Consider the following 12,598-nt stretch of genomic DNA (forward strand, 5'->3'; position numbering starts at 1 on the left):
GGGTCCTTCTTGAATTTTATTTGGGCCAAATACTGGATTTTGTTCTAAATCTTAGCACAGGTCATCCTTGGGACAAAAATGCCTTGAAGGTTTTTTGGGGCCGAAAAATATGTTTTGCTTAAAATTTCATTTTACAGTAGGTGGTTCTCGACCACCTGATCAAAGATTTTTTAGGACTAAAATTGGATGTTGCTCAAGATCTCAGTATATACTGTACTGTACTATCTTTGACCTCCTGTTTAAGGATCCTTGGTTAAAAAGACTCCTAAGGAGGGATTTTTGGCCAAAAATTTGATTTTCCTCAAAATCTCAGTATAGGAAGTCTTCAACATGCTGATTCTGGATCGGCAGTCAAAATACCTTTGGAGTTTTTTGGGGATGAATAATACATTTTGCTCAATATCTTGTTATGGGTATACACAGGTGTTATATAGGAACTTTTGCCTTCTTAGGCAACAGCAAGATTATTACTTTGTCATGCACAAACAAATTTGGATGGTTTCATATCACTGGCATATTATTTTTTTTACTGATTTTTTAAGATAATTATAAATATTTGTCACAAATTATTCTTTACTCTTTTTTGTCTCATCACATCATATATAAATGCTGCTTTTGTCATATTTAAGAATAAAATCATTTTGTTATAACATATCATAGCAATGCTCCACATTATTTCGCTAAGATATTAGCAGTGACTCTTTTTCATACTGAAGAAAAATAAAGGTACTGTACACACACTACAGTACATGAATAAGTTTTAAAAAGGTAACTTTATTAATTTTTATGTGTAACCTTTGAAGGAATCCTTTGAAAACAGTAAAGTATGTAACATACAATCTGTTGTGTACTTCTGTAATACCTAACAAAGTACTTGTACTGTGTGTAGTTTTATCAGACTCTTTAAACAAACAATACTTGCTAAGACGTCATGTTAATTACGATAATTGAACATTTTGGTAATAAAACTACTGTAAAGACAAGTATCTATTAAGGCATATAATGATAAGGCAATGATACTCAAATCCATTTATTAAGAATAATGCACAAGAATGTTTTGCTTTCAGTCTGTACTATAGACCTACACATTATATACATACATACATTATATATACAAACACTCATACAATATTTGTACTCTTCATTTAAAACAATTGAATCCATCATGTACTGTATAGTTTAGTTATAACATTTGAAAATTTTCATTGCATTTGAAAGAAAAAATATACAAATCAGAAATTAAAAGTGATATGTCATTATTTACACACACAAAAAATTATATATTCAATACATTATCTGTATATCCAAGGCTCTCACTATTCCCAGTTCTATGTTAAATATACATTACATATTTTTCGGTAATATAGTACAGTCCATGCAACTTAAGAATATTTTTATACACAAATTTAAAACTTTCTGTCAGACAAAATGGATAAAAAACTTGCCAAAAGATGAGATCAGATCAGCATCGGAGAGAAGTACATACAGTACAGTACACTGTTATAGTAAACAATATATACAAACTAAATACTATATGCATAAATTATCATTTGACTTATTTAAAAGCCAACCTCAGTTTTCCCTCCACTCAAAATTGATACAGTAATATCAGTTTATGAAAACAAACAAACTACAAATTATATGTAGCAGCATCCCAACAACAAGAAATCAGCTAAGTCTTATAAATTGTATTAAGCATCTCCTTATACCAGACTTAACATTATCAAAGCCTTATGAGCAGTATTAAACACCTCCCTGTACCACACTTAACACCATCCAAGTTTATCAAACATCTTGTTGCCGACTCTAAAACTCAGCTTTATAGTGATGAAACATGCCATGTGCAAACCATGGTGGCTTCAGTGATGAAGTATGTCATTTGTGAACCAGTGTACTTCAGTGATGAAGCATGTCATTTGTGAACCATGGTGTGCTTCAGTGATGAAGCATGTCATCTGTGAACCAGTGTACTTCAGTGATGAAGCATGTCGTCTGTGAACCATGGTGTGCTCCGATCAACTTGTTTTCACTTTTATTAACAATCATTTACCTCGTCCTTCTTCAGGACATGATACTCACATTATTAATGATATCGTTATACAGTATGTAATATATCTTAAATAGCTTCAACACTTAAAAGTCTTAAATAAAAGAAGGCAGTGTACAACAGATATATCAGAAACCCTTCAACATGCTATAATTAGTCTTGTGGTAAGCATTTTAACTGCTTGGTATTGAGCACAGGAATAACCGCATAACAACACGTCGGGTGTATGATTAAAACACCTCTTCGTCTTAACAGATAAGAAGCTTGAGCCATCTGCCATGGGATTGTTCTATATACACAGTTTAGTACAAACATTATGCATGTGATGACAATATTTCATTGACTCTGAATGTGACAAAAACTAGTTTCATTTCATCTTTCTCTGCTGTCTGGCTCTGTATATGTCACTTGTAAGGACAGGTTTGTTGCCATCCTCATCATCCGAGTCATCTCCTGGAACTACTTTCCTCTTGCGGTCTCCACTTGGATCCACCACCCAGTGGACTGACTTTGACAGCTCAAAGAGTCGAACATCATGGCTGCCACTAGTTGACCACTGACCACCTGGAAAAAAGAAACACCATAAAATATCTCCTGAGAAGTTACTGAGCTCAATTACATCCTTCTTAAAACAAATGATATACCGTAATGCACTGTATATAATAATTATTAAAGCATAAACATTTATTTTCTCCACTTATACAAACAATAAGTTTCAGTACAGAAAAATATCTGTACAGTCCTTATATTTAAGATGTACCAAAGAAAAAGGACAAAAAGTATAAAGAAAAATTTGATATAGTACCACAAACCTTTCTAGTCCTTTACAAAAACTAAATAAATACACTAGAACCTCACTATATTGGACTAATGGGAGAAAGGCTAGTCAGATAAAACTCAATACTGAGTCTTTTACTGGATATACTGGACATACTGTGGCCCAAAATATCATATAATAATTTGACGCCAACTGGAACCAGACCTACAATGGATTTAGATCCTGATGCAGGCTAACTGAAAGATTAATTACGGCTACAGAATACTGCTGTTTCTAGTGTTACAGTTTACTGCTGTTTCTAGTGTTACAGTTTACTGCTGTTTTTACTGTTACAGTGTACTACTGTTTTTACTGTTACAGTGTACTGCTGTTTCTACTGTTACAGCATACTGCTGTTTCTACTGTTACAGAATACTGCTGTTTTTAATGTTACAGTGTACTGCTGTTTCTACTGTTACAGAATACTGCTGTTTCTACTGTTACAGAATACTGCTGTTTTTAATGTTACAGTGTACTGCTGTTTCTAGCATACTGCTGTTTCTACTGTTACAGAATACTGCTGTTACAGTGTACTAACTGTTACAGTATACTGCTGTTTCTACTGTTACAGAATACTGCTGTTTTTACTGTTACAGTGTACTACTACTGTTACAGAGTATACTGCTGTTTCTACTGTTACAGAATACTGCTGTTTTTAATGTTACAGTGTACTGCTGTTTCTACTGTTACAGTGTACTGCTGTTTCTACTGTTACAGAATACTGCTGTTTCTACTGTTACAGTGTACTACTGTTTTTACTGTTACAGTATACTGCTGTTTCTACTGTTACAGAATACTGCTGTTTTTACTGTTACAGTGTACTACTGTTTTTACTCTTACAGTATACTGCTGTTTCTACTGTTACAGTATACTGCTGTTTCTACTGTTACAGAATACTGCTGTTTTTAATGTTACAGTGTACTGCTGTTTCTACTGTTACAGTGTACTGCTGTTTCTACTGTTACAGAATACTGCTGTTTTTAATGTTACAGTGTACTGCTGTTTCTCCTGTTACAGTGTACTGCTGTTTCTACTGTTACAGAATACTGCTGTTTTTAATGTTACAGTATACTGCTGTTTCTACTGTTACAGTATACTGCTGTTTCTACTGTTACAGAATACTGCTGTTTTTAATGTTACAGTGTACTGCTGTTTCTACTGTTACAGTGTACTGCTGTTTCTACTGTTACAGTGTACTGCTGTTTCTACTGTTACAGTGTACTGCTGTTTCTACTGTTACAGTATACTGCTGTTTTTACTATATGACTCCATGGGGCTATACCATGTAAATTTATTGTGAAACTTCTTACTGTATATAGTATGTATAAACATCTTTGATGGACTATAAGTTAGTCTACTGTATACAGTATGCTACATGTGCTCTTTCAGTTGTCTTATTATTTCTATATGTATTATGTTCATAAACTATAATAGGTAACTTGTGGTTAATTAACTTATCTATGTCTCCATCTTTGTATAGTTTAAATAAACATCCCCTAGTATGATTTATTAAGCCCATACATTCCATGTATGAACACTTTAACTATTTTCAACTAGAGTGTATGAGTACAGTATTTGTAAATGGGAACTAACAGTACCCAACGTCAGCAAAGGGTACCAAGTAAGGTTTTGTGGGTCTTTAAAACTAAACTGTGTACACTTATTACATTCTTTATGTACTTTGTTTAAAACAGTGGTTCATTCAGCCTGCGTCACCATCATTGAAAAGCACACACGTACGCCTGCACATACACACACACACACACACACACACACTTTGATGGTAATCTACACATGTGAAAACAATCTTACTGCTAACACCTGACACCCCAGTGGATAGAAAGACACAGACAGGCAGCTACAAGATTGTTTAGTAATCTTACCTTGCTCGGGAAGATTGAGTCTCATGAAAAGATCCACTAAAGCCTCCAGTTTGACAAAGGGGCCACGGAAGCAATTGGGTGGCGGCAGCAGGGACAACAAGTTAGCGACTGCAGGAGGAGGAGGGAATGCTCCACCTGAAGAAAATTGGTTATAAAAAAGTGTTATCAGGTGTTAGGTTTTTTCTCTCACAAGATAAAGGATAAAAATTTGTCTGAAAAATAAAAATAAATCGCAAAAAAGTTTATCAGTATCCCTGTATTTTTTTTTTTTTTACAGGATTAGCCCACCCGAGCACAGGTCACTGACCCACATTTGGGCCTGGGGGCGAAAATGCAATAATAATAATAATAATAATAATAATAATAATAATAATAATAATAATAATAATAATAATAATAATAATAATAATAATAATTCATAGTAAAAAAAAATAATACAAAATTGAAAATAAAATAACAGTAGTAGTAATAATAATAATAATAATAATAATAATAATAATAATAATACTAATAATAATAATAATACTAATAATAAAGAACCCCCCAAAAAAGATCTACTGTATAGTGATAAATAAAATATGTATGTTGTGTTGTCAAAGTAAGAGAAACAATTGAGACCCTGCAATTGTGAGTAAATGAGGCAGAAAGTCAGATCAGCAACCTGGGACCTGGTCACAATTTTCGTGATGCCATATGGCAGCAGGGTCTACCATTAAGCAACACATTATGCTTCCAATATCTTCCCAGGTGGTAGTACCTCCCCGTATGATAGCTGCCTACTACCTACTCAGGGACCACAGAAAATTCTCCAGTAAGCCAACCTCTCACTACTGAACTACGCATCATAACTTGTTTCAGAAATGGTCATAAAAAAACAGGTTTTGACTCCAGAAAGGAAGTATAATCCTGTAATATTTATAGAAACTTTTGCCACTAAGAAACTCTTTCATACTTCACACCTGTTTTTCTTAATCATATTTATTGTTGGTAAAAGTAGGTGGCCAACCTTTGATTACTTCAGGGAGTTGCAACCCTGTCTTGCTAGCTGTTCCCAGCCTGTGAGCTGGCACTTAGAGGGTCATTAATACATAAAACTTTACTTCAACATGGCTAATGGTAACTGGGTCACCAGAGCTGTGCTCATCCTCTATCTCTATCTCTGCTGAATTTTCAGAGCTAGTGCCATGGGTTTACAGTGTTCTTAAGTCATTTTTGAAAACACATTTTACAACAAAAAAAAAAAAAAAAGACAAAATGTGGAAGAAAGATAATAAATACTGTATAAGGAAAGTACAGTTGCATCATTAGGAAGCAGACATCAGAGTCCAGATATTACACTCAGAATAAGAATAATTTCAGTTATGTTACCTTTGACAGGGTGTTCACCCGGAATGTATTTGGCTTTAGGTTTGAATGGGATCATCTGTGAGAAGTCCGGTCTGGAATAAGTTGGCTCCTGTGCATCATGGATGGACAAACCTCGGGGAATGTTGGGGTTGGTGATCATTGTGTGGGTGGAGATGTCGCGATAACCAATGGCTCTGAAATATTATTTGGATATATAAAATCTTAACTAAAATTGCCAACAGTTCTGTATTGTAGAGTCACAGTCACAGTGTATAACAAGATGCAATATACCGTGAGACAATAACTGCACGAGTGAGGGAAGCATCGAGTTTAGAGCGGTTAAACTCTCAATCTTAAGGTCAGATTTTGGCATGCACTTTAAATCTGATACCTTGTGTATTCTTAAAAATACAAAACTTTAACTTTAGGATTGTTTAGCTTTAACTGTACTGTATCATTAATTTTAAATATGATGGGTACAGTATTTCCATTACGGACTTGGGGATTTAGCAGTAACATTCAGACTCAACCTATTCTGACCCTAAAAACTGTCTAGCCTAAATTGCAAGAACTGAATACAAAAGGTTTCCCTCAGCAAAACTAACAGATTGTACATAACACTTGTTTACAGTACAGTACTGTACTCACTTTAGCTCAGCCGGAGTACAAGGGTAAAGGTCCATAAACTTGTAACGGTCAACAAGCTGAGCTGTGTCCTTCCCTTCAAACTCTTGCAGCTAAAGTGACAGGGAACAAATTAAATCCATACATATAATTGATAAAAAACAGAAATATATTTGCATTAGAATACAATACAGATTTGGGGTGGTCATAAGGGAGGGAAGTAATAAAACAGAACACATATATTACAGTTGTAAAAATTAAAGCATGACATTGTATTTGGTCTCGTTTCCTGCTGCATGGTATAATGGGGGAAAATTCCTGCCACAATGTAATAAAGAAGAAAGTTTCCTGCCATACTGTATAAATGGAAGTTTCATGGAACACTATTATGGGGAAATTTCCTGCCAGACTGTGTTAACCTCTTCACTACTAGATGTCACTTTTCATATTTTATTTGGCTAAACATCAGAAGATTTTATCCAGGAAAGAGAAACCCCTTGTACACAGGGGGTCTTAATTAATGCAGTTGTCTGGTAACTTTCCCCCTCATTACACTTTCCAGACATACTGCATTAATGGGGACCCTAATCCTAATGAGTCCCATTCCCTAATAGGCATGCATCCTAATGATCTGGTTCGGTTGGGAACCAAAAGGACTTGGGGCCATTTGACATTAAATCCTGGCCAAACACTTAATGAAAAAGTAGTGCTCAATTATTGTGACTCACTTAAAACTGTCTCACCTTTTGTAATACATGAGCGCGTCTCTTCTCCACCTTAACAATGGATGCTAAGTCTCCTACATTACACTCAAATTCCAAGAAACGATTCCAAAGTCCAACAGTGTCTTCATTTTTCAGCTGTCCGGAGGTCAACACACGTTCAAACAAAACTCTTGTGTTGTTGTCCTCTGTTATAAAAATAAGAAAATTATGAGTTAATTATTCCTGTAACAGTTAACACTTTCTTAATTTTGCACATAGTGGAGTCTGTAATACTTAATTTAAAATAACATAAGAAGTGAATGGTAAAAGGGAAGAACAAAAAGGTACTTCTTAACTCCTGGCTTCCTTATTACCCACTTTATTATTTCATGTGGAACCATGTCAAATGCCTTCTCAAGTCTACAAATATGAGGTAAAAATTTTCTCTCCTTCACTAGATGTTTCTTTTGTAGCTGCCTGGTCATAAGTATTGCCTCTGTAGTCCCCGTACCAGACATAAATCCAAAATATATTTCATTTATATCTACTCGTTCCCCCATTCAATTTCACAATCACTCTTTCTACAATTTTCATAACCTGGTGCTATCAGTTTCAGGCCCCTGTAGTTCCCACATTCAAGTGCATCACCTTTGCCCCTGTAAGTATTGAAAATGACACTCTTCTTCCAGTCCTCTGCATTAATCATGATGCATTCAGCATTTCTGCAGTTGTGTGAACTAGCAAAGATAACCAAGAAAGATAGATGTATCAGGCAAAAAGTCTCCTTATAAAAAAATAAAGGAAAAAGTGTGATTTGCTTACCATTTAGATGTGACAGGTAATCTACGTATGCCATTATATAATCAGCATTATCTGGAAATTTCTTGAGACCGAGTTCAAATATTCTGAAAGCGATGTCCTTATTTTTTGTGCAATAATATTCCATTAGCGCAGCACCAACATAAACGTGAAACTGAGTGCGCATATCTTCTCGAGCCTTCTTGAACACCTCTCGTGTAGACTTAATGCCTTCAGCACGTCGAGCAAACTTCATGTACTGAAGGTAAGCCTGCAAAACATATGAAGATGAAAATGGCAAAAACTAAAATAAAGGAGTGTACAGTACAGTACACTAAATGTTGAAATACAATTAATCTATCAATATGTAATCAGAATTTTCCTACTTTACTAATTAGTTCCACAAATATTACAAAATATCAAGAGAAAGAACAAATAATAGAAGATAAAGTATATGAGTAAAGTTACCAGAGTTGGATCAACATCTTCCATTTCAATATATCTTTGATAGATCTTGTGAACTTCTTGATAGCGTAAGCGTGACTCTTCAAAGTCAGCATAGGCAAAAAATAGGAGCTGATTCTTTCTCAATGGTCCTGAGATGGCTCGCTCATATATCTGTGCTGCTTCTTCACTGAAGATCTTACTGGCATTTACATCCTGGTAAAGTCAATGATGACCATTAAGTTTCTTTCCTACTACTGTACTGTATTTATAACAACACTTATACTGAACTGTAATCACTTCTTTCTTGTAAAATAGGGTTACACTTTTAAAGTGACATTTTTAGAGTGTCACAGTGACAATTGCACAAGAGTGATATTTATACACAAGTGATACTGATCATGAGCAATATTTATACACAAGTGTGACACATATACAAAAGATTGCTACTTATGCACAAGAGTAATATAGGTTGACTCTCACGAAAAATTTGTAAAATTCAGCATCCTATGCTACACTGTCAGAGTTAAGCATTTTGTCAAAATAGCACTCATGGCCAATCATCAAGTGATGATCCTTAACTGTTAATGTTGTTTAATAATGTTTAATTTCATCTTTAAAATGACACTCTTTGAAAAAATTTGTGCTTGGTGAAGCACTGGGGGTCGTTTTTTTAACTTATTATGCACAATTTGGGGTGACTTTTAAAGAAATACTTGCATACATATAGAAATAACTCTCACAAAAAAACTTCTCTATGTAAATAGAAGGCATTAATTAAGCGCACATAATCTAAAGTTTTATTTAACGTATGTCAAAATGTGAAAAACATCTATACTTCTTAGAGAACCTTCAAAATTTCACGAAACAACCATATTATATGAAGGCAATTTTATGCAAAAAAAATAAGAAGATTCCCCTTCTGCTTTTTCAAGTGGTACACTGTAAATGTAACATCATACATTCCACATACAGTTATCATACTACTGTATAGTCACTTCCTCTTAGAAGAACTAGACCTAGGAGTATTTACAGGTCACTTATGAGACAATATACAGTATACTGTAATTTGGGGGTAAAGTAATAATTAAATTCATATAAACACACAATGCCAACAGCAGGACCATACTTCCACCACTGCATTGTGAGTTCAATCCCTGAGCACGATGTGAGAAGGGTGTTATCTACTGTAACCCTACTAAACACCACAGATTTTCTCTGGATACAGTACTGTACTACAGTTTCCTAACACTGTACAGTACTTATACACAAGAGTTATATGTACTTATATACAATTGACACTTACACACTGCATACAAGTGATACTGTACTTATACATTAGTGATACAAACACAAGACTGATACTTATAAACAAGACTGACACATAAAAAAGGACAAGCAAAATAGGGTGACATTTGTGAAGCTTGTAAAGCAGAGGGTGACACTGGTATAGTAGGGGTGACACTGGTATAGTAGAGGGTGACACTTGTAAAGCAGAGGGTGACACTTGTATAATAGGTGATAATTATAAAGTATGGGGTGACACTTTTAAAGTTAGTATGGTACTAAATACAGTACTGTAGCTGTAAATTGGATGCCTACAATCATTAGTTGAACATATACAATATAAGTTGGACAGAACAGGTACTAATGATAAATTTAAATAAATGAAAGAACCAGGTAAAATACTTGAAAATTTTAGGACCTGTGTCATATGAAATAGACAGCATTTAACTATTTTGTGGATATACCTCATAGAACTGTAATTTACATTTTTCTATTTAATAAATGATTATCAATAGTAATAATCATATGGAGAAGAAACTCACCCCTTTCTCTGACAAAAGCTTTGATGATTCTTGAAGGAACAGTGCTCCCTCATACCAAATATCAGGGTGGTGGGAGAGACACAAGAGGCACTGTTCATAAGCAAATCTCACACGCTTGGTCACTAGCGTCTGATCATCAGTACGAAGAGGATTATCCTTCTCCCATCTGATGTATCTCTTCCAGATTTCAACCTAAGATATTAAATTTCAAACTTCAGTGACATTTCCTATTTTGTAAGTAAGCACTAAAATGTATTTTAAGTAAAATGATTAAACAAAATTTCATTAAAAGAAATAAAAGAAAACTAAACTCAAAACAGTATTGCTCAATTCCATTTGGTTAATTAAACATATCACTGTACACATAACTGTAAGGAACACAACAATTATTCTATTTAAAACAATTAACTATGATTTCACTGTACTGCTCACCTGTTTTGTTTCTTCTGGAAGAGCTGATGGAGGCACGCTGGGCAAATGACGATTTAAGCCGCGCGTTTCAGCTTCAAGTTCCTTCCCAACTCTCCGGGCATTCATATAATCCCGTCCTCTCTCTATGTTCATCTTCTCGGCAATAATTGGGTTGATATTTTTCTCAAATTCCAGATAGTCCCTCCACAATTGTTCAATATTGGCCATTGGGGTGATAATACCACGCTGGTACACCTGTTGTGTGACAAAATCGCGATGATTGATATCAAAATATGATTATGATTTTTCCAATTAAAGAAAATATTTGAGTTAGGCTACCAATTACAATATCCCAGTCTCTTTGACAATATTCATATATACAGTACAGGGGAAAGATTAAAGTCTCATTAGTCCTTTTATTTATCCTTCATTTACATTTAGGAAAAATCTAAGACCCTTGAAATATATTTCATATATACTGTATTCACTTCCTACACTACGTTGTATCATCAATAAAAACACAATCCACACACTCACCTTTCTGACTGCCATGATTTTTTGGTTTTCAGCATAAGAGCCAACAACCTCAACATTCTTCAATAGGTTGGCATAATCATTCCAAAGTGTATAGGAATTGTAGTCCATACCTATCTTGTCAATGGCAAACTCATATGCTTGTGACAACTTCTCTCTGTAATATAACAATTGTTCTTACCAAACTCATACACATTAAACTTATAAAGTCACAAAAAATGAACTGAGGTTCATAAAAAAAAAAAAATATCAACATGACAAGGTAACCATTATGAACATCAGGAATGAAAATCTTGGTGTACAATTAGATGCACAGTTTATGGTGGAAGTAAGCTTTATACAGTGGCCATCATACATTAAGTGCAAGTTTGCTGTAGGCACAGCAGTCATTATATGTTTCAATTTCCTTGCATTCGATTTTTACATATACAGTATGAGGGTGGAGTAGGGAAACCTTGGACATCAGCTATGACTTAACAAAAAGATTATACAGTATATGGAGCTTGTATATAGTTGTGAGCTTGGGATTTTGAAAGTGGAGACGGAATAACAAACTTTTAATTCTATGTGACGTACCATAAAGGTTTCTACTGTTCATCTTACCGGATTTGATTCAATGTTGCATTCAACCTTCAATGAGGCAACTGATTAATTTTTCAACAACTACTGTCAGCCAGTTACATGGTTGATACAAGTGCGACCAAAGCAAGACTAATTTGGCAGATTTTATGAGACACTCAAAATCTCACACCATAAAACACTTGCTGGTTGAGTGCCCCAGTCTGAGGGTTCTTAGGTGGCATCGTTCCACAACTCGGGGATGGGATGGTAACTACCGTCTATTCTTGGTTCTCAGAACAGAAGTTTCGTATTTAGAGAATGGAGCTGTACAATATGTAAATGATTTTTTTAATCTTTCCATCACCAACAACATTTTATGGCTATTTTCCCTGGTTGTGTAGGTTAGCCATGATTCCCAGATGACAGCTCTCAATGCTGTACAGTCTCTTGCAGCTTCTTTTCTCAGGTTCTTAATTCTGTGTCATTTCTTACAAACTCTTCTCATATCATTCTTGGCTTGTCCCTGGCTTTCCTCCCCTCTTGTGTCTCTTCATCTAACTGGTCCAAATGCCAAAAACCATCTCGGCTTATCTCTATAC

At 34.8% G+C, this 12,598-nt stretch overlaps 1 protein-coding gene across 1 annotated transcript in view; it reads right to left on the reverse strand.

Moving 5' to 3' along the window:
* Positions 1-1,016: 1,016 nt before the first annotated feature.
* The window catches only part of LOC121853422 (protein suppressor of forked-like), a 40,243-nt gene continuing 28,661 nt past the window's right edge, over positions 1,017-12,598 (reverse strand). The window contains exons 6-15 of the mRNA XM_042347521.1: positions 11,442-11,595; positions 10,926-11,159; positions 10,494-10,685; positions 8,689-8,880; positions 8,245-8,491; positions 7,462-7,628; positions 6,743-6,831; positions 6,116-6,288; positions 4,748-4,882; positions 1,017-2,611 (exon numbers count right to left, since the gene is read on the reverse strand). Coding sequence (XP_042203455.1) covers positions 2,415-2,611; positions 4,748-4,882; positions 6,116-6,288; positions 6,743-6,831; positions 7,462-7,628; positions 8,245-8,491; positions 8,689-8,880; positions 10,494-10,685; positions 10,926-11,159; positions 11,442-11,595 — 1,780 coding nt within the window. The 3' untranslated portion in view covers positions 1,017-2,414. The remainder of the gene's footprint in view (positions 2,612-4,747; positions 4,883-6,115; positions 6,289-6,742; positions 6,832-7,461; positions 7,629-8,244; positions 8,492-8,688; positions 8,881-10,493; positions 10,686-10,925; positions 11,160-11,441; positions 11,596-12,598) is intronic.

The sequence above is a fragment of the Homarus americanus genome, unplaced genomic scaffold (assembly GCF_018991925.1).
Source record: "Homarus americanus isolate GMGI-L3 unplaced genomic scaffold, GMGI_Hamer_2.0 scaffold4896, whole genome shotgun sequence".
Classification (NCBI taxonomy): Eukaryota; Metazoa; Arthropoda; class Malacostraca; order Decapoda; family Nephropidae; genus Homarus; species Homarus americanus.